Source organism: Oncorhynchus kisutch, unplaced genomic scaffold (assembly GCF_002021735.2).
Source record: "Oncorhynchus kisutch isolate 150728-3 unplaced genomic scaffold, Okis_V2 scaffold1515, whole genome shotgun sequence".
Classification (NCBI taxonomy): Eukaryota; Metazoa; Chordata; class Actinopteri; order Salmoniformes; family Salmonidae; genus Oncorhynchus; species Oncorhynchus kisutch.
Window position 1 is genome coordinate 1 of NW_022263460.1, and position 24675 is coordinate 24675.

Genomic DNA, 24675 nt, shown 5'->3' on the forward strand with positions numbered 1-24675 from the left:
TCTTCATATCATCCTCCACTCAACACCACAAGGGTTAGTAACTACATAGACTCATTTCATATCATCCTCCACTCAACATCACAAGGGTTAGTAACTACATAGACTCATTTCATATCATCCTCCACTCAACATCACAAGGGTTAGTAACTACATAGACTCATTTCATATCATCCTCCACTCAACATCACAAGGGTTAGTAACTACATAGACTCATTTCATATCATCCTCCACTCAACATCACAAGGGTTAGTAACTACACAGACTCATTTCATATCATCCTCACTCAACATCACAAGGGTTAGTAACTACACAGACTAATTTCATATCATCCTCCACTCACTAGAACAAGGGTTAGTAACTACACAGACTCATTTCATAGAACTTTAAAACACTGGCAGTTTGTCTGCTTCACTTCTTTAGTCTACACTCTGATCACTCCAGATAGACCAGTGAATAAAACAAATGCTGGCAATACTGGTGTCATCCATACAAGTCTCAGTAGCATGAAATAACATCTACACTGCATTCAAAAAGTAAATAGACCCCTTGATTTTTTTCAACATCTTGTTTACATTACAGCCTTATTCTAAAATTGATTAAATCATTTTTTCCCCCTTCACATCAATCTACAAACAATACCCCATAATGACATCACAATACCCCATAATGACAAGGGCAAAAACAGGTTTTTAGAAATAACTGAAATATTACATTTACGTAAGTATTCAGACCCTTTATACAATAGTTAGTTGAAGCACCTCTGGCAGCAATTACAGCCTTGAGTCCTGTTGGGTATGAAGCTACAAGCTTGGCATACTTGTATTTGGGGAGTTTCTCCCATTCTTCTCTGCAGAAGCTCTCAAGCTCTGTCAGGTTGGATGGGGATCGTCTCTGCAAAGCTATTTTCAGGTCTCTCCAGAGATGTTTGATCGGGTTCAAGTCCGGGCTCTGGCTGGGCCACTCAATGACATTCAGAGACTTGTAACGAAGCCACTCCCACGTTGTCTTGGCTGTGTGCTTCGGGTCGTTGTCCTGTTGGAAGGTGAATCTTCACCCCAGTCTGAGGTCCCGAGTGCTCTCAAGTTGGTTTTCATAAAGGATCTCTCTATACTTTGCTATGTTCATCTGTCATTTGATCCTGACTAGTCACCCAGTCCCTGCCGCTGAAAAATATCCCCACAGCATGCTGCTACCACAACTATGCTTCACTGTAGGGATGGTGCCAGGTTTTCTCCAGACATGACGCTTGGCATTCAGGCCAAAGAATTCAATCTTGGTTTCATCAGACCAGAGAATCTTGTTTCTCATGGTCAGAGTCCTTTAGGTGCCTTTTGGCAAACTCCAAGTGGACTGTCATGTGCATTTTACGGAGGAGTGGCTTCCGTCTGGGCTCTCTACCATAAAGGCCTGATTAGTGGAGTCCTGCAGAGATGGTTGTCCTTCTGGAAGATTCTCTCATCTCCATAGAGGAACTCTGGAGCTCTGACAGAGAAGAACCATCGGGTTCTTGGCCACCTCCCTGACCAAGGCCCTTATCCCCCGATTGCTCGGTTTGTCCGGGTGGCCAGCTCTAGGAAGAGTCTTGGTGGTTGCAAACTTCTTCCATTGAAGAATAATGGAGGCCTCTGTGTTCTTGCGACCTTTAATGCTGCAGAAATGGTTTGGTACTGGTCTCCAGATCTGTGCCGACACAATCCTGTCACGGAGCTCTACAGACAAATCCTTCCACCTCATGACTTGGTTTTAACTCTGACATGCAGTGTCAAATGTGGGACCTGACATAGACAGGTGTGTGCCTGTCCAAATCATGTCCAATCAATTGCATTTACCACAGGTGGACTCCAAGTTGTAGAAACATCTCAAGGATCATCTCATAGCAAAGGTCTGAAAAGTTATGTAAATAAGCAATTTTTTTATTTTTTTTATTACATTTGCAAGAATTTCTAAAAACCTGTTTTGGCTTTGTCATTATGGGGTATTGTGATGTCATTATGGGGTATTGTGATGTCATTATGGGATATTGTGATGTCATTATGGGATATTGTGTGTAGATTGACGAGGAAAAACATGTAAATCAATTTTAGAAGAAGGCTGTAACGTACCAAAATGGGAGAAATGGGAAGGGGTCTGACAGTGCCCTCGGAAAGCATTCAGACCTTGACTTTTTCCACATTGTTATGTTACAGCCTAATTCTATAATTAAATACAAAAATATCCTCAGCAATCTACACACAATACCCCATAATGACAAAGTGAAAACAGGTTTAGACATTTTTGCAAATGTATTAAAAAATTAAAACAAGAGACTCAAAATTGAGTTCAGATGCTTCCTGTTTCCAATGATCATCATTGAGATGTTTCTACAACTTAATATATACAAAATATTAAATATCCACTACTGTTCAAACGTTTGGGTCACTTAGAAATGTCCTTGTTTTGAAAGAAAAGCACATTGATTGTCCATTAAAATAACATCAAATTGATCAGAAATACAGTGTAGACATTGTTATTGTTGTAAATGACTATTGTAACTGGAAACGGCAGATATTTTATGGAATATCTACATACAGTGCCTTGCGAAAGTATTCGGCCCCCTTGAACTTTGCGACCTTTTGCCACAGTTCAGGCTTCAAACATAAAGATATAAAAGTGTATTTTTTTGTGAAGAATCAACAACAAATGGGACACAATCATGAAGTGGAAGGACATTTATTGGATATTTCAAACTTTTTTAACAAATCAAAAACTGAAAAATTGGGCGTGCAAAATTATTCAGCCCCTTTACTTTCAGTGCAGCAAACTCTCTCCAGAAGTTCAGTGAGGATCTCTGAATGATCCAATGTTGACCTAAATGACTAATGATGATAAATACAATCCACCTGTGTGTAATCAAGTCTCCGTATAAATGCACCTGCACTGTGATAGTCTCAGAGGTCCGTTAAAAGCGCAGAGAGCATCATGAAGAACAAGGAACACACCAGGCAGGTCCGAGATACTGTTGTGAAGAAGTTTAAAGCCGGATTTGGATACAAAAATATTTCCCAAGCTTTAAACATCCCAAGGAGCACTGTGCAAGCGATAATATTGAAATGAAGGGGTATCAGACAACTGCAAATCTACCAAGACCTGGCCGTCCCTCTAAACTTTCAGCTCATACAAGGAGAAGACTGATCAGAGATGCAGCCAAGAGGCCCATGATCACTCTGGATGAACTGCAGAGATCTACAGCTGAGGTGGGAGACTCTGTCCATAGGACAACAATCAGTCGTATATTGCACAAATCTGGCCTTTATGGAAGAGTGGCAAGAAGAAAGCCATTTCTTAAAGATATCCATAAAAAAGTGTAGTTTAAAGTTTGCCACAAGCCACCTGGGAGACACACCAAACATGTGGAAGAAGGTGCTCTGGTCAGATGAAACCAAAATTGAACTTTTTGGCAACAATGCAAAACGTTATGTTTGGCGTAAAAGCAACACAGCTTATCACCCTGAACACACCATCCCCACTGTCAAACATGGTGGTGGCAGCATCATGGTTTGGGCCTGCTTTTCTTCAGCAGGGACAGGGAAGATGGTTCAAATTGATGGGAAGATGTATGGAGCCAAATACAGGACCATTCTGGAAGAAAACCCGATAGAGTCTGCAAAAGACCTGAGACTGGGATGGAGATTTGTCTTCCAACAAGACAATGATCCAAAACATAAAGCAAAATCTACAATGGAATGGTTCAAAAATAAACATATCCAGGTGTTAGAATGGCCAAGTCAAAGTCCAGACCTGAATCCAATCGAGAATCTGTGGAAAGAACTGAAAACTGCTGTTCACAAATGCTCTCCATCCAACCTCACTGAGCTAGAGCTGTTTTGCAAGGAGGAATGGGAAAAAATGTCAGTCTCTCAATGTGCAAAACTGATAGAGACATACCCCAAGCGACTTACAGCTGTAATCGCAGCAAAAGGTGGCGCTACAAAGTATTAACTTAAGGGGGCTGAATAATTTTGCACACCCAATTTTTTTATTTTTTATTTGTTAAAAAAGTTAAAAATATCCAATAAATGTCGTTCCACTTCATGATTGTGTCCCACTTGTTGTTGATTCCTCACAAAAAAATACAGTTTTATGTCTTTATGTTTGAAGCCTGAAATGTGGCAAAAGGTCGCAAAGTTCAAGGGGGCCGAATACTTTTGCAAGGCACTGTAGGCGAACAGAGGCCCATTATCAGCAACCATCACTCCTGTGATCCAATGGCATGTTGTGTTAGCTTATCCAAGTTGATCATTTTAAAAGGCTAATTCATCATTAGAAAACCCTTTTGAGGGCCTCCCGGGTGGCGCAGTGGTTAAGGGCTGCGCACAATTGGCCTAGCGGATATCCTCATTGCGCACCAGCGACTCCTGTGGCGGACCGGGCGCAGTGCACGCAAACCAAGGTTGCACAGTGTTTCCTCCGACACATTGGTGCGGCTGGCTTCCGGGTTATATGCGCGCTGTGTTAAGAAGCAGTGTGGCTTGGTTGGTTTGTGTATCGGAGGACGCATGACATTCAACCTTCGTCTCTGTCGCTGAAAACTGTGGTTCAGACTAAAGAAGCAATAAAACTGGCCAACTCTGCCTAGAAGGCCAGCATCCCGGAGTTGCTTCTTCACGGTTGACGTTGAGACTGGTGTTAAGTGACCCCAAACTTTTGAATTGAGCTCAGGTGCATCCTGTTTCCATTGATCATCCTTGAGATTAAATATAAAATATTAAATATATATGTATCAGATATAAATCATCAGGATGTGGTAGTCTACTGGTTATGTTCAACACTTCTCCAATCGTTGTTGAGATCTGATATTCTGTGCAGCAAACAAATCATAATTCAATATTGACAGTGATGATGCCATGGCCTATTTTGAAATGAGGTATGCCTAACTTGGTGATTGAGGGTATTAAACATTTTCAACGTTCTTGAGACAATGTGTGGGCAAAGGCATGCGTTACAAGTTTAAAGTGTTTTTGCTTCACTGTGAAGTCTTGAGTTGTTCAGGGATGTGTGATGTCAGAATTACAGAATTCAACCTAGCAATAGACTGGTCATAACTTATGGAGGTCTAATATATGAAGATAACTTATAGATAGAAACAGCTCTTACCATGACTAACAGTTGTCCTAATCTTCTCCTCCTCTTCGTCATCTTTAATGTTTACATTCAGCTCCAGTGTTTGACTGCAGTCTTCCAGCTTCACTGATGCCATCTCTGGATCCTGCAGTGCAAACTGGGCTCCACTGTCACAATCAGGACCCAGTGACTGTAGGTTTGGACTCAGTGTGGAAGGAGAGTGACAGGCTGGGTTTGTCCTCACTATTGATGTTAACGGCCTCAGAGTTAATCTGAGTCGGTCTGTAGTAATAAAGACAAACAGACACAAAAGTTATTTTCTTGACAGTTCTGGCACTTTATTCTGTAAAAATATTTTCTCTTTTTTCTTGTTCAATTATCTAATTTCAGTAGATCAGGTAGATAATCCCTGACAAAACATTCATTCACATTAGACACAAAGTACACATTTTAAATTGCACAACATAAGTGCACTTAATCTATCGTAGATTTCCTAAATCCCACATAAATCCCTATTAACTTCTACCACACCCTCCCCTTCCCCCAAAACCCTCCCACACCCCGCAATAAACTTTATCAAGAGAACCCTTTCTGCATTTGTAAACATTGGGGTTTATATCATGCTGAGAGAACCCACCCCCAGGTTATCCAGCTTATCAAAAACCATACCGACAGTAACATCTGTTACCCCCAACAACTCTGCTGCAGTTTACAAGATAACTTTAAACCTGGTATTTCTGCTTTACACAATGCAAGTTGTTGATAAGCTTACCAATGAATGTAATGAAGTACATTTTATTCACAATTAAAGCATCCTTTGTCACAGCACATTTATGGGCACAAGATTTCTGAACAGACCACGAAACCATGTCAGGACTATTAGAAAGACCAGTTCTAACAGTAGGTCCTCTTACTACAGGACCAGCCATGGAAGCTCCATCAGTCTGACAGTAGGTCCTCTTACTATAGGACCAGCCATGGAAACTCCATCAGTCTGACAGTAGGTCCTCTTACTACGGGACCAGCCATGGAAGCTCCATCAGTCTGACAGTAGGTCATCTTACTACTGGACCAGCCATGGAAGCTCCATCAGTCTGACAGTAGGTCCTCTTACTACGTGACCAGCCATGGAAGCTCCATCAGTCTGACAGTAGGTCCTCTTACTACGGGACCAGCCATAGAAGCTCCATCAGTCTGACAGTAGGTCCTCTTACTACAGGACCAACCATGGAAGCTCCATCAGTCTGACAGTAGGTCATCTTACTACTGGACCAGCCATGGAAGCTCCATCAGTCTGACAGTAGGTCCTCTTACTACGGGACCAACAATGGAAGCTCCATCAGTCTGACAGTAGGTCATCTTACTACGGGACCAGCCATGGAAGCTCCATCAGTCTTACAGTAGGTCCTCTTACTACGGGACCAGCCATGGAAGCTCCATAAGTCTGACAGTAGGTCATCTTACTACGGGACCAGCCATGGAAGCTCCATCAGTCTGACAGTAGGTCCTCTTACTACAGGACCAACCATGGAAGCTCCATCAGTCTGACAGTAGGTCCTCTTACTACGGGACCAGCCATGGAAGCTCCATCAGTCTGACAGTAGGTCCTCTTACTACGGGACCAGCCATGGAATTTCCATCAGTCTGACAGTAGGTCCTCTTACTACAGGACCAACCATGGAAGCTCCATCAGTCTGACAGTAGGTCCTCTTACTACGGGACCAGCCATGGAAGCTCCATCAGTCTGACAGTAGGTCCTCTTACTACAGGACCAGCCATGGAAGCTCCATCAGTCTGACAGTAGGTCCTCTTACTACAGGACCAACCATGGAAGCTCCATCAGCCTGACAGTAGGTCATCTTACTACTGGACCAGCCATGGAAGCTCCATCAGTCTGACAGTAGGTCCTCTTACTACGGGACCAGCCATGGAAGCTCCATCAGTCTGCACTGGAGTTCCACCAGTCTGTCTTACAGCCTCTGCATATGATACATCATGACAGAGTCTATATCTCTGAGCATCTCTCTGCACCTGGCATCCACCAAATGCTGCTCTTTGTCCTCCACACAATTGCAACACTTAACTGTCACATTGCTCCAACATTCACTGTAATCATGTTCCCCACCACACTTGGCACATCTTTTCACTCAACAGCTACATGTCCCATTCTTTGGCATTTAAAAACACTGATGATTCACTGTTGCTGCTCCAGTTTCAACTGTTCTGCTATGGAACCCTGACCTGTTCACCGGACGTGCTACCTGTCCCAGACATGCAGTTTTCAACTCTCTAGAGACAGCAGGAGCGGTAGAGAAACTCAGGAGTAAAGCCAACTGACATTTACTCCTGAGGTGCTGACCTGTTGCACCCTCGACAACCACCATTATTATTTGACCCTGCTGGTCATCTATGAACATCTCCACCCAGCACAGGCAGAAGAGGACTGGCCACCCCTCATAGCCTGGTTCCTCTCAAAGTTTCTTCCTAGGTTCTGGCCTTTCTAGGGAGTTTTTCCTAGCCACTGTGCTTCTTCACCTGCATTGCTTGCTGTTTGGGGTTTTAGGCTGCGTTTCTGTACAGCACTTTGTGACATCAGCTGATGTAAGAAGGGCTTTATAAATACATTTGATTGGTTGATTGATGAGGCTGGGTCAAAATCACTGACATTGAAGCTAAGGAATCCTATTCTGTACTTTTCCAGACAAAACCTTCTAACACCTCAACAGCACTGATAAGCTTTCACTTCTTTAACCCTCTTTCCTACTGATCAACCTTAAGGCTTCAACCACTGTCTCCCTTCACATGTTCTTTAACAAGATCATCCATGGACATAGATATTGGGACCTCAGAGATTATTACTCCCTTCAATGTAGCATCAGCTCCAGGGTCATGGCTTCTGAGCTTCGTCCCATTATGATTTTCCAATTGAAGAATCTTCCCTTGCTGAACCTGACCAGCACAAGATATTAACAATCTACCACTTTCAATGTTTTATTTCACCTTTATTTAACCAGGTAGGCTAGTTCAGAACAAGTTCTCATTTACACAGCTGCGTCCCAGTTTAACTTCACCTCTTTTTATGGCCTTGGTTAATCAGGGTGTGAATGAGGCCCTGTGGTCTCCTCAAACACCATCCCAACTTTCCACTCTAACACATTATTACTCTAGCTCCCTACCTTGGGCCTCTAGTTACTATACTACATGCACCCCTGCTTCCAGTATCATTATCTCTGTTCTTCCTATGTCTTCCCACTACAGAACATTCACATACTAGGCCCTCATCCTCCCGCTCAATATCATCAGAACTGTCCCCCACATTGATCGCATTCCAGCACAGCTGTTGCTTCTCAAACTCTCAATTTCCATTGTTTCAGGGGCGTCAAACTCATTCTATTGAGGGCCAGTTTTCATCAGGTTTTCCTTTCAATTAAAACCTAGACAATCAGATGAGGGGAGTTCCTTTCTAAATAGTGACCTTAATTCGTTAATCAAGTACAGGTGTGGAGCGAAAACACGCAGACACTTGGTCCTCCATGGAATGGGTTTGATACGTGCTCCGATTCATCCGCATTAATCGATGCCATTCCATGCAGTTGGCCTCTCTCTCCAAATGGTGAAGGATAACTTCAGTTAGCTTCCCTCTATTTTGACACTATCACACAGCCTCATGTCGCCATTTCACCACGAGCAAACTCCTAGAAAGACGACCGAAACCGTTGAAGCCGCCATTTGACTTGATTCGTCCGAATCATCCTGATCTCGCGAGTTTACATTAACGAAACAGTGTATGTAAACTCGCGAGAACAGGATGGTTCGGACAAGGCTATTTACCAGCTCAAACATTTTACACAAAACCAAGAACATGTAAAAACGAACTTAAATAAATTGAATCTTTATTAAATTACTTTGACGAAATTATGTACATACACTCAAACAAACCCAAAGTCTATCTATGTGACTTGTAAAATCGTTTTTAATCACGTTCTTCACTCACTCGTTTAGACTCCAAAATAACACATACAATTAAAACCATTACCAGGCGTGAAACGGATTTGTTACCTAGCATGTTATATATTCTTTCGACATTAGAAAGTTTAAACATGCTATTACATACCTACAATGATACATTTGAAACGGACACAACCACTATCGACACAACAGCACCGTTCTGTCGATTCGACCCGGAACTTCCTGTTCCCCACCTCGACAATGCAACAGCGTCATCTTCATCTCTGGTATACTGACATTTACACAAATATAACCTGTCTGCCGCCACCTACTGTAAGGTTAGTGAACTGTAGAAGAAAATACATTTCCTTTGCGGAAAAGGGGAGGGGGAACAACGACATCAAAACCAAATACATAAATTGATAAATAACAACACCCCACTCGTTCAGTCACAGTCCTATTCAAATCACATCCCTATACAGTCTCATGGGCCTCGTAGGGAGGAACATCTTCAGTCAGTATTCCCCGCAATCAGTGATGTAAAGTACTTAAGTACAAATATTTTAAGTACTTTTGGGTGTCAGGGAAAATGTATGCAGTTTTGGGGTATCTGTACTTTACTTTTGATATGTTTTGACAACTTCCACTTTTTCTCCACTACATTCCTAAATACAAGCATCCAAGATAACTGGTTAACATTGGCTAGCTTGCTAGCTACTTTCAGTACAAATGAGAGAACTCTGACCATTTCACTCGCCTTAGCAGAACTGGTTAGGCTGTGTTCATGTTATCCAGTGCTGTGCTACAGGCAACAATTTAATTACGCTTTTTTTGCCGACGTTTACTGACACCGGCCATATTCAAGGGGTGTTGAGCGTTTGTTTTTCATCAATTATTCTTCCCTCTGGCACTCAGACCAGAGTGGTCTGAAATCGGAGTATATAGCCAGAGCGAATTTAGGAACGCAGGCTATGTCTGAATGTTGGAGTGTGCCCCTTACAGGTTAGGATAATTAACGTTGCAGGTTAGGTGAATTACCGTGGCAGGTTAGGAGACTGAGGTTAAGGTTAGGAAAAGGGTGAGGGTTAGGTATTTGTTTACCATGCAGGTTAGGATAATTAACGTGGCAGGTTAGGTGAATTACCGTGGCAGGTTAGGAGACTAGGATTAGGGTTAGCTACAATGTAACAGATGTCAACAACTGTTGTCCCAACGCAAAAGAAACGGCCACGGACCAATGGGGAGCATCAATTGGTGTAAAGTAGATATCATGAAACACCCGATATCAGAGAACGCCCCTAATTGCGGTCTGCAATTACACCTCTTACGGATCATGGGGCCAGGCTTCCAGTCTGTAAGCATGCTTTCCACTGTGCTCAGAGGGCATTTTCCGTACTGCAGTTCGGCTGAAGCACGGCCCAATTCCTATTGATGGCCCCATTGCGAAGTCACGTTTTTTTTTAAACAAGACAATTTACTCATCAAGTCTGTAAACAAAACATCCATTGAATTATTCAAGTAATTGCCGTAGTCAGATTTTTTCCCATCACTCACAGCCAAGGTTAACCATTTTAGATTCATGCTGTGAGGTGGGTGAGCTTATGCCACATGCAGATGCTGAAGGGAAAACACACCTTGACCTGCTGTTTATAATGTAGGTTAAGGTGTAGCCTCGTCTCATAGACTAGGTGTAACATAGTAAATATAAATCAGGGACTCTCAAAACAGTATTATGTTACGTTTTTCTGGTTACAAAAGACAGATGGTTACTTATTAATACATGGAATTTGGTGGTGCTGTACTGTAACAGCGAGCTGAGCCAGTTGAAAGTATTGACAACAGGGATATATTGTTGGTGACTGTGTGCTCCTTCATTAGTTTTGTGTTTATTATTATTTTACTTCTGGTACCCTCCTACCTGAGAGGCATGAGGCCTGAGAGGCGTTGCACTGTTAAAATCATCCCAGTGTGGAGATGAAACACCTGTGTGTTACAAAGATACATGCTCTGTCCTTTCTATTCTACCTAGGTGTTTTAATGTGGGTAATACAGAGATAATACTAATACCGAGAGAACCACTGCTCTACCTAGGTGTTTTAATGTGGGTAATACAGAGATAATACTAATACAGAGATAACCACTGCTCTACCTAGGTGTTTTAATGTGGGTAATACAGAGATAATACTAATACAGATAACCACTGCCCTACCTAGTGTTTTAATGTGACTCATACAGAGATAACCGTTGGACATGCATTTTCCATTATGCCATTGTGTTTACCACTTCAGATCCTTAAATTGTAGTTTGAAGCATATACAGGGCATTATACAAGACCCCTTGACTTTTTCCACATATTGTTACATTACAGGCTTATACAAAAATTCATTAAATGCATGTTTTACCCCTCATCAATATACACATAAATTTATACAAATGAATACCTTATTTGCATAAATATTCAGACTGTAACGCTCAATGAGTGAATGGGTGTGGAGTCAGGCGCAGAGAGCGGGATGCAGGGAAAAACACGCTTTAATGTCCAAAATCAAAGGAACAAAATAGTTATACCCAACACAGGCGTAACTATAAAAACAAAATAGTACCCTTTGGTAAAATACCAGGACAGCGAGAAAACCCAACAAAACACTAACACCTCTCACAAGTACAGAAGAACAAGCCCGCACAAACAGAAGCGAGCGACACGAACTTAAATAACCCCACCCTAACAACCAAACAATGAACAGGTGAAACCAATTAGACACAACCAAACGAACACGGAACAAAGGATCGGTGGCAGCTAGTAGACCGGCGACGACGACCGCCGAGCGCCACCCGAACAAGAAGGGGAGCCACCTTCGGTAATATTCGTGACACAGACCCTTTCCTCTGAGACTCAAAATTCAGCTCAAGTGCATCCTGTTTCCATTGATCATCCTTGAGATGTTTCTACAACTTGATTGGAGTCCACCTGTGGCAAATTCAAATGTAAAGACATGATTGGAAAAGGATCACACCTGTCTTTTTAAGGTCCCACAGTTGACAGTGCAAGTCAGAGCAAAAACCAAGCAATGAGGTCGAAGAAATTTTCCCTTGAGCTCCGAGACAGATTTGTGGTGAGGCACAGATCTGGGGAAGAGTACCAAAACATTTCTCAATTCTTTGTTGGCTGGGCTCCCCGCTTGTGCCTTCAAACTCCTGCCCTACATTGGGCGCAAACCTTTTAAGGGCTCCCGAGTGGCGCAGCAGTCTAAGGCACCTCATCTCAGTGCAAGAGACATCACTACAGTCCCTGGTTTGAATCCTAGCTGAATCACATCTGGCCATGATTGGGAGTCCCATAGGGAAGCGCACAATTGGCCCAGCATCGGTAAGGATTGGCTGGGGTAGGCCTTCATTCTAAATAAGAATTTGTTCTTTACTGACTTACTTTACTGACTTAAAAATTGGACGCATGCCAGCAAAGCCACGAAACAATACATGAATTGCACTATAACAGTGAGAAACGGTGCCCACAAACTGTTAGGACCAACAGCATAGTCTCAACAACTTACCACTGCTTCACCTGGCTATCAGCGGAGTCTGGCAACGAAACATTTCATTCAGCCTCATTTACTGCCTTTTAAAATAACATGGCTGACTTACTTAAACAAATGTGGTTTCTACTGACAATTGAGATGTACAAACTATGGCATAAGGGGACGATAAGAGGCAATCCGTAATTTCGATTAAGACATTAATCAGCGAGCTAGGACGGACGTAGTCAATGTAACTATTTGTTCAGCACTTTGGAAATGTACAGCGACAGAATTCAGAACATGGGCCGTTCTTAGTGTTCTCCCTGTACGCCAAGTCAGAACCATAGGATAAATAAAGGGGCATATATGCAGACAATGAAAATTCTTACAATATTCAATGATTACATTTCTCAACAACAGGTTATAGGCTACATGTGAAACACCAAGTCAGAACAGTAGGCAAAATTAAGATGTGAAACTAGATAAAATTATTAGGGTGAGGCACATGGGCTACTAACATCTTACTACACAACATACACTTAGTATTACTTTCTTAGCTACAGTATACATATCTTCCTGGCATATTACATAATTTATGCAGCAGCATACAAGACATTTTTGGACTCACTTTGTTGTGCTGTGATCACTTGAACAGGAAGGTGGCGCGGCAGTAATTTATGGGCATATGTTGTCATCAAACTTCGTCAACAAATTATGGCATTCTCTGGATTTGTGGTGCTTCCAAGACAACTGGGAACTCGAAGAAGAAAAAAAAGGAATCATGATGACGTCAGTGATCTTCAGGTCGTAGCTGTAGAAAGACCCCGAGTTCCCAATTTACAATTCTGAGTTGGATGAAAGTTCAAAACGTATTTTCTCAGTCGTAGCTTGTTTTTCCCCAAGTTCCCAGTTGTTTTGAACTCACACAAGTCAGATTTTGCAGTACCGAGTTAAGTTGATTTGAGCGTGGCACAAATCAAGCTTCATTGACAGCACGGCCAATGTTGAATGTTTACAGTTTTAAACTAGGAAAAGAGCCCCTTAATCTTAGACTTGGGACCACACAGCCACTCCACTGAATAGCAGGCTAATGATTGCTTTGCAATGCTTGCAGTTAGCCACTGATTCCTTCCAAACCACTCATTGTTGAATTGCAATTTGTTGTGATGTTTATGTCCAACGGCCGATGAGCACCGACACAAGGTAAAAAACTCTGTTGTTCTGCCTCTGAACAAGGCAGTTAACCCACTGTTCCTAGGCCATCATTGTAAATAAGAATTTGTTCTTAACAGACTTGCCTAGTTTTTTTTTTTTTTTAAAGAAGTGTCTACTAGCTCATTCCCACAGAATACTGCAGAGGGACAACCTGGTCTCAGAGCAAAACGTATTATGTATTACAAAAACATCTGTGTCATTCCATTTAGTATGTTAGGTTACATTACAATACCAATATAAACTGAACTGAAATATAAAGTAAACATGTAAAGTGTTGGTTTCATGAGCTGAAATAAAACATTCCAGCAATGTTCCATGTGCAGAAAAAGCTAATTTCTCTCAAATGTTGTGCACAGCTTTGTTACTATCCCTGTTCGTGAGCATTTCAGCCTTTGTCAAGATAATCCATCCACCTGACAGGTGTGGCATATCAAGATGCTGATAAAACAGCATTATCATTACACAAGTGCACCTTGTGCTGGGGGACAATAAAAGGCCACACAACACAATGTCACATATCTCAAGTTCAGGGAATGTGCAATTGTCATGATGACTGCAGGAGAGATTTCAATATTTATATCTCTACCATAAGTCACCTCTAACGTTCTTTTAGAGAATTTGGCAGTACATCCAACCGGCCTCACAACTGCAGATCACATGTAACCACGGCAGCCCAGGACTTCTTCACCTGCAGGATTGTCTGGGAGGGGGCTGAGTAGTATTTCTGTCTGTAATCAAGACCTTTTGTGGGGGAAAAACTCATGCTGATTGGCTGGGCCTGGCTCCCAAGTGGGCCGATGCCCTCCCAAGTCCCACCCATGGCTGAGCCCCTGCCCAGTCATGTGATATCCATAGATTAGGGCCTCGTTTATTTAAAATGACTGATTTTCTTATACGAAATATAAATCTTTGAAATTGTTGCTTTTAGATTGTTGTTCAGTATAATACGACTTGTAGGATGTATCGTATGTTAAGAATTACAATTCTTATGTTATTTTACGCATTGCTATTCATACATTATGTTAGGAACTTGTAATATGTATGATATGTTACGAATTCCAATTTGTTGTTGCTAATGTTAGCTAGGTTAGGGGTGAGGGGTTAAATGGGTTTAGGAGAAAGGGTAGCTAACATGCTAAGTAATAGCTAAAAAGTAGTAAGTAGTTGCAAAGTTGCTAATTAGCTAAAATGCTACAGTTAACCTTGATGAGATTCTAAACACAGCAGCCTTTGGCTAGAAGTTTGAGTTACACGCCCACCCTTCCACAGAGCAGGAGTAAGGCTTCTCTCCTGTGTGTATATGTTGGTGTGTTTTTAAGGTATCCAGTCGAGAGAAACTCACCCCACAGTCAGAACAGGAGTAAGACTTTTCTCCTGCACGCATTCTCTGATGAACTTTTAGCTTAGTAGATGTTTTGAAGCATTTTCCACAGTCAGAGCAGGAGTATGGCTTCTCCCCTGTGTGTATACGTTCATGTGATCTTAAGTTGGAAAGTTGCGAGAAACTAGTTCCACAGTCAGAGCAGACGTAAGGCTTCTCTCCTGTGTGTGTTCTCTGATGAACTTTAAGCTTATTTGATGTTTTAAAACATTTTCCACAGTCAGAGCAGGAATAAGGCTTCTCTCCTGTGTGTGTTCTCTGGTGAACCTTTAGCTCTTTTGATGTTTTAAAACATTTTCCACAGTCAGAGCAGGAGTAAGGCTTCTCTCCGGTGTGTGTTCTCTGATGAACTTTTAGATCAGTTGACGTTGTGAAGCATTTTCCACAGTCAGAGCAGGAGTAAGGCTTCTCCCCTGTATGTATACGTTGGTGTGTTTTTAAGGTGCCCAGATGAGAGAAACTCGCCCCACAATCAGAGCAGACATAAGGCTTTTCACCTGTATGTATACGTTCATGTGCTTTTAAGTGGGAAATTTGAGAGAAACTAGTTCCACAGTCAGGGCAGAAGAAAGGCTTCTCTCCTGTGTGTGTTCTCTGATGAACCTTTAGCACATTTGATGTTTTAAAACATTTCCCACAGTCAGAGCAGGAGTATGGCTTCTCCCCTGTATGTATACGTTCATGTGCTTTTAAGTGGGAAAGTTGAGAGAAACTAGTTCCACAGTCAGGGCAGAAGAAAGGCTTCTCTCCTGTGTGTGTTCTCTGATGAACCTTTAGCACATTTGATGTTTTAAAACATTTTCCACATTCAGAGCAGGAGTAAGGCTTCTCTCCTGTGTGTATTTGTAGGTGTATTTTTAGCTTTGATAGAAATGGGAATATCTCTTCACAATGTGGGCAGTGATGAGACCTCGTGGCTCTCTGATCTTCCTGCTCTTGCTCTCTGGATGTGGAGAATGTCTCAACATGGTCTCCTGTGTGAACAACATCAGAAGAACCAGTCAGTTGGTGTGATATACATGTCAATCAAATTTATTTTATGAAGCCCTTTTTACATCAGTAGTTGTCAAAGTGCTTAACAGAAACCCAACCTAAAATACCCAAAGAGCAAGCAATGCAGATGTAGAAGCACAGTGGCCACAAACATCTCTCTAGAAAGCAGGAACCTAGAAAGAAACCTAGAGAGGAACCAGGCTCAGAGCGGTGACCAGTCCTCTTCTGGCCATACCGGGTGACAGGTAGCCTAGTGGTTAGAGCAACCAAAAGGTTGCAAGATCGAATCCCTGAGCTGACGAGGTAAAAATCTGTTGTTCTTCCCCTGAATAAGGCAGTTAACCCACTGTTCCTAGGCCGTCATTTAAAGTAAACATTTGTTCCTAACTGACCTGCCTAGTTAACCTGTTTGGGTGCATGTCCAAACGCTAGCAGGACACCTACGACAACATCTGGTGAAATTGCAGAGCGCAAAATTCAAAATACAAAAATCCAAATATTAAACATTCATGAAAATAGAAGTGTCTGACATCATTTAAAAGCTTCTTGTTAATCCAACTGCGTTGTCAGATTTGAAAAAGGCTTTACAGAGAAAGCATACCACGCGATTATCTGAGGACAGCTCCCCACATCGATAAAGTCCTTCCTTATATCCCAAAAATGTCAGTTTAGATGGTGCGCTTGATTCAGTAAGTCACTCATTCAACATGCACACAAACTAATCCAAAAAGTTACCGGTAAAGTTTGTCCAAACAAGTCAAACAATGTTTCTAATTAACTTAAATTTAAGACAGAGAAGAGTGTGTTTAATAGCAAAGATAAATAACGAAGAGTGCACTCTCGTTGATGCGCGCAACATGATTACTTTTAGAAATGGGGTCTGGTCATGTCTGGCTTGCTTTTCTCAATGACGGGAACAGTCCATGTCAGGAGACACAGTGAGGAAAGATCTCAATTGCATACTCCTCGCATCCTCTCTCCTTCTCAAAACCCATTGGATGAGAAAGCCAGAGGTCCCTGTCCTCAAATGGGTTTTGTGTAGAGGATGCGAGGTGTATGCAATTGAGATCTTCCCGTATATACAGGATTTCTACTGGAGTATGTAAGGATAAAAATAACTTGTTTTAGTCTTAGCGTAAATGATTCATCCAGGTTCGAACTTTACACAGAATTACAAAAATAAGCCTCCAAAGACAACAGCAATCCTGGGGAAGGAGTGGAAGACTTGGATATCTTAACAGCAACATCCATTTCTCCATCAAAAAATAGGAATGAAAACATGGGTTATTTTCCAGTCTTTATTGCAATGATAGAAACAGAAACATATGCCGGATGTGAATATTACTGTCTTCAACTCTTCTACTCCCTCCAAAGTGAGTCTGTGGGTCCTTGTGCGCATCTGGAAGTACGGCTGCTGCTTGCAGGTGATTTAATTAATAATGTAACATGAAGACCATCTTTACCGAGTGGACGTATGTGGTGAAGAAATTCACCTTGGAAAAACTACAAATACTTGTTCATTTAAAAAAAAAACCAAGCCTGAAATCCTTTCTAAAGACTGTTGACATCTAGTGGAAGCCAAAGGAACTGCAATCTGGGTCCTATCTATTTGTAAATCCCATAGGCAAGCATTGAAAAAAACGGTGACCTCAAAAAATAAATATTCTGGATGGATTTTCCTCAAGGTTTTCGCCTGCCATATCAGTTCTGTTATACCCACAGACATTATTTTTACAGTTTTAGAAACTTCAGAGTGTTTTCTATCCAATGCTATCAAGTATATGCATATGCTGGCTTTTGGGCAGTTTACAGGCAGTTTACTTTGGGCACGCCAGTCATCCAAAATTCTGGACAATAAAATAAAAAATAAATAAAATGTTTTGATGTTTTATAAATAAAATAAATAAATAAAATAAATAAAGGTTAAAAAATAAAATAAAATAAAAATAAATACACTACCATTAGTGGTGAAATAAATGAATACACTACCATTAGTGGTGAAATAAATGAATACACTACCATTAGTGGTGAAATAAATGAATACACTACCATTAGTGGTGAAATAAATGAATACACTACCATTAGTGGTGAAATAAATGAATACACTACCATTAGTGGTGAAATAAATGAATACACTACCATTAGTGGTGAAATAAATGAATACACTACCATTAGTGGTGAAATAAATGAATACACTACCATTAGTGGTGAAATAAATGAATACACTACCATTAGTGGTGAAATAAATGAATACACTACCATTAGTGGTGAAATAAATGAATACACTACCATTAGTGGTGAAATAAATGAATACACTACCATTAGTGGTGAAATAAATGAATACACTACCATTAGTGGTGAAATAAATGAATACACTACCATTAGTGGTGAAATAAATGAATACACTACCATTAGTGGTGAAATAAATGAATACATTCTAAACTTTGGGGTGACTTACAAATGTCCTTGTTTTGAAAGAAAAGCACATTGTTTGTCCATTAAAATAACATCAAATTGATCAGAAATACAGTGTAGACATTGTTATTGCCCTAAATGACTATTGTAGCTGGAAACGGCAGATATCTTATGGAATATCTACATAGGTGTACAGAGGCCAATTATCAGCAACCATCACTCCTGTGATCCAATGGCATGTTGTGTTAGCTAATCTAAGTTTATCATTAGAAAACCCTTTTGCAATTATGTTAGCACAGCTGAAAACTGTGGATCAGACTAAAGAAGCATTAAAACTGGCCTTTGTAACTCTGCCTAGAAGGCCAGCATCCCGGATTCGCCTCTTCACTGTTGACGTTGAGACTGGTGTTAAGTGACCCCAAACTTTTGAATTGAGCTCAGGTGCATCCTGTTTCCATTGATCATCCTTGAGATGTTTCTACAATTTGATCTATAAAATATTAAATATATATGTTCAGATATAAATCATCAGGATGTGGTAGTCTACTGGTTATGTTCAACACTTCTCCAATCGTTGTTGAGATCTGATATTCTGTGCAGCAAACAAATTATAATTCAATATTGACAGTGATGATGCCATGGCCTATGTTGAAATGAGGAATGCCTAACTTGGTGATTGAGAGTATTAAACATTTTCAACGTTCTTGAGACACTGTGTGGGCAAAGGCAGGCGATACAAGTTTAAATAGTTTTTGCTTCGCTGTGAAGTCTTGAGTTGTTCAGGGATGTGAGATGTCAGAATTACAGAATTCAACCTAGCAATAGACTGGTCATAACTTATGGAGGTCTAATATATGAAGATAACTTATAGATAGAACCAGCTCTTACCATGACTAACAGTTTTCCTAATGTTCTCCTCCTCTTCTTCATCTTTAATGTTGTAATTCAGCTCCAGTGTTTGACTGCAGTCTTCCAGCTTCACTGATGCCATCTCTGGATCCTGCAGTGCAAACTGGGCTCACTGTCACAATAAGGACCCAGTGACTGTAGGTTTGGACTCAGTGTGGAAGGAGAGTGACATGATTGGTTTGTCTTCACTGTTGATGTTAACAGCCTCAGACTTAATCTGAGTCGGTCTGTAGTAATAAAGACAAATGGACACAAAAGTTATTTTCTTGACAGTTCAGGCACTTGATTCTGTAAAAAATATGTTCTACTTTTTCATGCTCAATTATCTATTTTCAGTCGATCAGGTAGCTAATCCTTGACAAAACATTCATTCACGTTAGACACAAAGTACACATTTTAAATTGCACAACATAAGTGCACTTAATCTATAGTAGATTTTCCTAAATTCACATAAATGACTCAAAAACCATTTAGTACAAGATCACAGTATGTTTCAGGCAGCACTATGTACTATTTTCCTGAATAACCTTGTCTTCACTATATTATTTCACTCACAAAAACCAAATGTATTTCCCATTCACACCATATTAAGAATTATCAGGGGTCACACAGTGGCAAGTCAAATTCAAGGACTTTCAGGCACTAATATTTATTTACTTGAAGCCCCGTGTGAAAACCCTGAATTATAGATAAATATAGAAACAACTGAATGTGTCTGAATATTAGTACACATGTAAAGAACTGATAATCATTACATTCAGCTTCAAAACTGTAGAGCAACTGAAACATTGGGGTCTTTATCATGCTGAGACAATCCACCCCCAGATTATCCAGATTATCAAAAACCATCCCGACAGTAACATCTGTTACCCCCATCAACTCTGCTGCAGTTTACAAGATAACTTTCAACCTATTTCTGCTTTACACAATCCAAGCTGTTGATAAGCTTACATATGAATGCAATGAAGTACATTTTATTCACTATTAAAGTATCCTTTGTCACAGCATATTTATGGGCACAATATTTCTGAACAGGCCTCGAAACCATGTCAGGACTAGTAGAAAGACCAGTTCTGACATGATGGAAGCTCCATCAGTCTGACAGTAGGTCAACTTATTACGGGACCAGCCATGGAAGCTCCATCAGTCTGACAGTAGGTCCTCTTACTACGGGACCAGCCATGGAAGCTTCATCAGTCTGACAGTAGGTCCTCTTACTACAGGACCAGCCATGGAAGCTTCATCAGTCTGACAGTAGGTCCTCTTACTACGGGACCAGCCATGGAAGCTCCATCAGTCTGACAGTAGGTCCTCTTATTACAGGACCAGCCATGGAAGCTCTGTCTGCATTGTAGTTCCACCAGTCTGCCTTACAGCCTCTGCATATGATACATCATGACGGATTCTATATCTCTGAGCATCTCTCTGGACTGGCCATCCCTCATAGCCTGGTTCCTCTCAAGGTTTCTTCCTTGGTTCTGGCCTTTCTAGGGAGTTTTTCTTAGCCACTGTGCTTCTACACCTGCATTGCTTGCTGTTTGGGGTTTTAGGCTGCGTTTCTGTACAGCAATTTGTGACATCAGCTGATGTAAGAAGGGCTTTATAAATACATTTGATTGGTTGATTGATGAGGTTGGGTCAAAATCACTGACATTGAAGCTAAGGAATCCTATTCTGTACTTTTCCAGACAAAACCTTCTAACACCTCAACAGCACTGCTAAGCTTTCACTTCTTTAACCCTCTTTCCTACTGATCAACCTTTAGGCTTCAACCACTCTGTCTCCCTTCACATGTTCTTTAACAATATCATCCATGGACATAGATATTGGGACCTCAGAGATTATTACTCCCTTCAGTGTAGCATCAGCTCCAGGGTCATGGCTTCTGAGCTTTGTCCCATTATGATTTTCCAATTGAAGAATCTTCCCTTGCTGAACCTGACCAGCACAAGATATTAACAATCTACCACTTTCAATGTTTTATTTCACCTTTATTTAACCAGGTAGGCTAGTTCAGAACAAGTTCTCATTTACACGGCTGCATCCCAGTTTAACTTCACCTCTTTTTATGGCCTTGGTTAATCAGGGTGTGAATGAGGCCCTGTGGTCTCCTCAAACACCATCCCAACTTTCCACTCTTAACACATTATTACTCTAGCTCCCTACCGTGCGCCTCTGCTTCCAGTATCATTATCTCTGTTCTTCCTATGTCTTTCCACTACAGACCACTCACATACTAGGCCCTCATCCTCCCGCTCCATATCATCAGAACTGTCCCCCACATTGATCGCATAAATAAACTCCTAGAAAAACGACCCAAACCGTTCCCGCCATTTAACTTGCTTCGTCCGAACCATCATGTTCTCGCGAGCTTTCATTAACGAAACAGTGCATGTAAACTCGCGAGAACAGGATGGTTCGGACGAGGCTATTTAACAGCTCATAAACAACATTTTACACAAAACCAAGAACATGTAAAAATGACCTCAAATAAGTGGAATCTTTATGAAATTACTTTGACGAAATGATGTACATACACTCAGATAAACCCAAAGTCTAGTTATGTGACTTGTAAAATATGTTTTAAACACGTTAAACACTCATTCGGATTGACTCCAAAATAACACATACAATTAAAACCATTACCAAACGTGATAATACCTTGACTGATTTGTTACCTATCGTATTATATATTCTCTCGACATTAGCAAGTTTAAACATGCTATTACATACCTACAATGATACATTTGAAACGGACACAACCACTATCGACACAACAGCACAGTTCTGTCGTTTCACCCGGAACTTCCTGTTCCCCACTACGACGGCGCATCAGCGTCATCTTGTTCTCTGGTATACTGACATATACACAAATATAAGGCGTCTGCCGCCACCTACTGTAAGGTTAATAAACTGTAGAAGAAAATACATTTCCTTTACGGAAAAGGGGAGGGGGAACAACGACCTCAAAACAAAATACAAAAATAGATAAATAACAACATCCCACTCGTTCAGTCACAGTCCTATTCAAATCACATCCCTACACAGTCTCATGGGCCTCGTAGGGAAGAACATCTTCAGTCAGTATTCTCTGCAATTAGTGGTGTAAAGTACTTAAGTATATATAATTAAGTGCTCCATCAGTAGTTTTTGGGGGTAGCTGTACTTTACTTTTGATATTTGACAACTTCCACTTCTACACCACTACATTCCTAAAGAAAATAATGTACTTTCAACTCCATACATTTTCCCTGACACCCAAAAGTTCTCGTTACATTTTGAATGATCAGCAGAAATTGTTCAGTTCACGCATCCCTACTGTGTCTAATTTGGCGGACTCACCAAATACAAAATACTTTATTTTTAAATTATGGATGTGATCTTAAATTCAATCTGGAGTGCCAGAGTGCGCTTGGTCGTTCGTAAATTCAGAGCGTTGTCAGACTGTCAGTTCGTATCGCTCTCGGAGCGTTCAGAGCCACACTGGACGCTCTGGCGGAGGAGGAGGGTTGATTCAAGCGTTCTGACCTCAAAACAGCAGTCAAGCATCCAAGATAACTGGTTAACATTGGCTAGCTTGCTAGCTACTTCCAGTACAAATGAGAGAACTCTGACCATTTTACTCGCCTTAGCAGAGCTGGTTAGGATGTGTTCATGTTATCCAGAGCAATGCCATAGTCAGATTTTTTCCATCACTCACAGCCAAGGTTAACCATTCAGGTTCATGATATGAGGTGGGTGAGACTATATCACATGCAGATGCTGAGGGGAAAACACACCTCTTGATCTGCGTGTTTGTAATGTAGGTCAAGGAGCAGCCTCGTCTCATAGCCTAGATGTGACAGAGTAAACATAAATCCGAGACTCTCAAAATAGTGTGATTTGTTACATTATGGTTCCATAAGACAGATGGTTACTTAATAAATGGAATTTGGTGGTGCTGTACTGTAACAGCGAGCTGAGACAGTTGAAAGTATTGACAACAGGGACATATTGTTGGTGACTGTGTGCTCCTTCATTAGTTTTGTGTTTATTATTATTTTACTTCTGGTACCCTCCTACCTGAGAGGCATGAGGCCTGAGAGGCGTTGCACTGTTAAAATCATCCCAGTGTGGAGATGAAACACCTGTGTGTTACAAAGATACATGCTCTGTCCTCTCTGCTCTACCTAGGTGTTTTAATGTGGGTAATACAGAGATAACCATTGGACATGCATTTTCCATTATGCCATTGTGTTTACCACTTCAGTTCCTTAAATTTTACATTTAAAGCATATACAGGGCATCCCTAGACTTTTTCCACATTTAGTTTCTTAACAGACTTATTCGAAAATTGATTAAATGCATTTTTTTACCCCTCATCAATATACACACAATACCCCATAATGACAAAGCGAATTTATCAAATGTATAAAATGCATCAAATTTATTTAGCAAATTTATAACAAGGAACACCTTATTTGCATAAGTATTCAGACCCTTTCCCCAGACTCAAAATTGAACTTAAGTGCATCCTGTTTCCATTGATCATCCTTGAGATGTTCCTACAACTTGACTGGAGTCCACTTGTGGTAAATTTAAATGATTGGACATGATTGGAAAAGGAACACACCTGTCTATATAAGGTCCCACAGTTGACATTGCAAGTCAGAGCAAAAAACAAGTAATGAGGTCGAAGAAATTGTCTGTCGAGATCCGAGACAAGTTTGTGGCGAGGCACAGTTCTGGGGAAGAATACCAACACATTTCTCAAATCTCTGTTGGCTGGGCTCCCCGCTTGTGCCGTCAAACTCCTGCCCCACGTTGGGCGCAAACCTTTTAAGGGCACCCGAGTGGTGCAGCTGTCTAAGAAACTGCATCTCAGTGCAAGAGACATCACTACAGTCCCTGGTTCGAATCCAGTCTGAATCACATCCGGCCATGATTGTGAGTCCCATAGGGAAGCGCACATTGGCCCAGCATCGTTCGGGTTTGGCCAGGGTCGGCCGTCATTGTAAATAAGAATATGTTCTTAAATGACTTACCTAGTTAAATAATGATTCAGTTAAAAAGTGGGATGCATGCCATTAATTGCACTATAACGGTGCCCACAAACTGTTAGGGCCTACATAAAGCTGACCCAAAAGCATAGTCCCAACAACTTACCACTGCTACACCTGGCTATCAGCGGAGCCTTGTCTGGCAACGAAACAGTTCATT

General features: G+C 41.2%; 1 protein-coding gene across 3 annotated transcripts; it reads right to left on the minus strand.

The window, feature by feature from the left end:
• Window positions 1-4748: 4748 nt before the first annotated feature.
• LOC116366505 (gastrula zinc finger protein XlCGF17.1-like) lies at window positions 4749-22853 on the minus strand. 3 transcript variants are annotated; one of them, XR_004208296.1, is made up of 5 exons: window positions 22210-22853; window positions 19456-19703; window positions 15121-16133; window positions 9215-12016; window positions 4749-5382 (listed from the first exon to the last, which is right to left on the minus strand). XR_004208296.1 is itself a non-coding variant. In XM_031818611.1 (4 exons), the coding sequence occupies exons 2-4, from the start codon at window positions 19556-19558 to the stop codon at window positions 11978-11980; spliced, it is 1155 nt and encodes a 384-aa protein (XP_031674471.1). In that variant the 5' UTR covers window positions 19559-19703; window positions 22210-22853; the 3' UTR covers window positions 11821-11977. The 3 variants fall into 3 exon arrangements, 2 of the variants coding, with proteins under 2 accessions (XP_031674471.1, XP_031674470.1); XM_031818611.1 differs by lacking the exon at window positions 4749-5382 and having other exon boundaries at window positions 11821-12016; XM_031818610.1 differs by lacking the exons at window positions 4749-5382; window positions 9215-12016 and having other exon boundaries at window positions 13934-16133.
• Between the last annotated feature and the right edge of the window lie 1822 nt (window positions 22854-24675).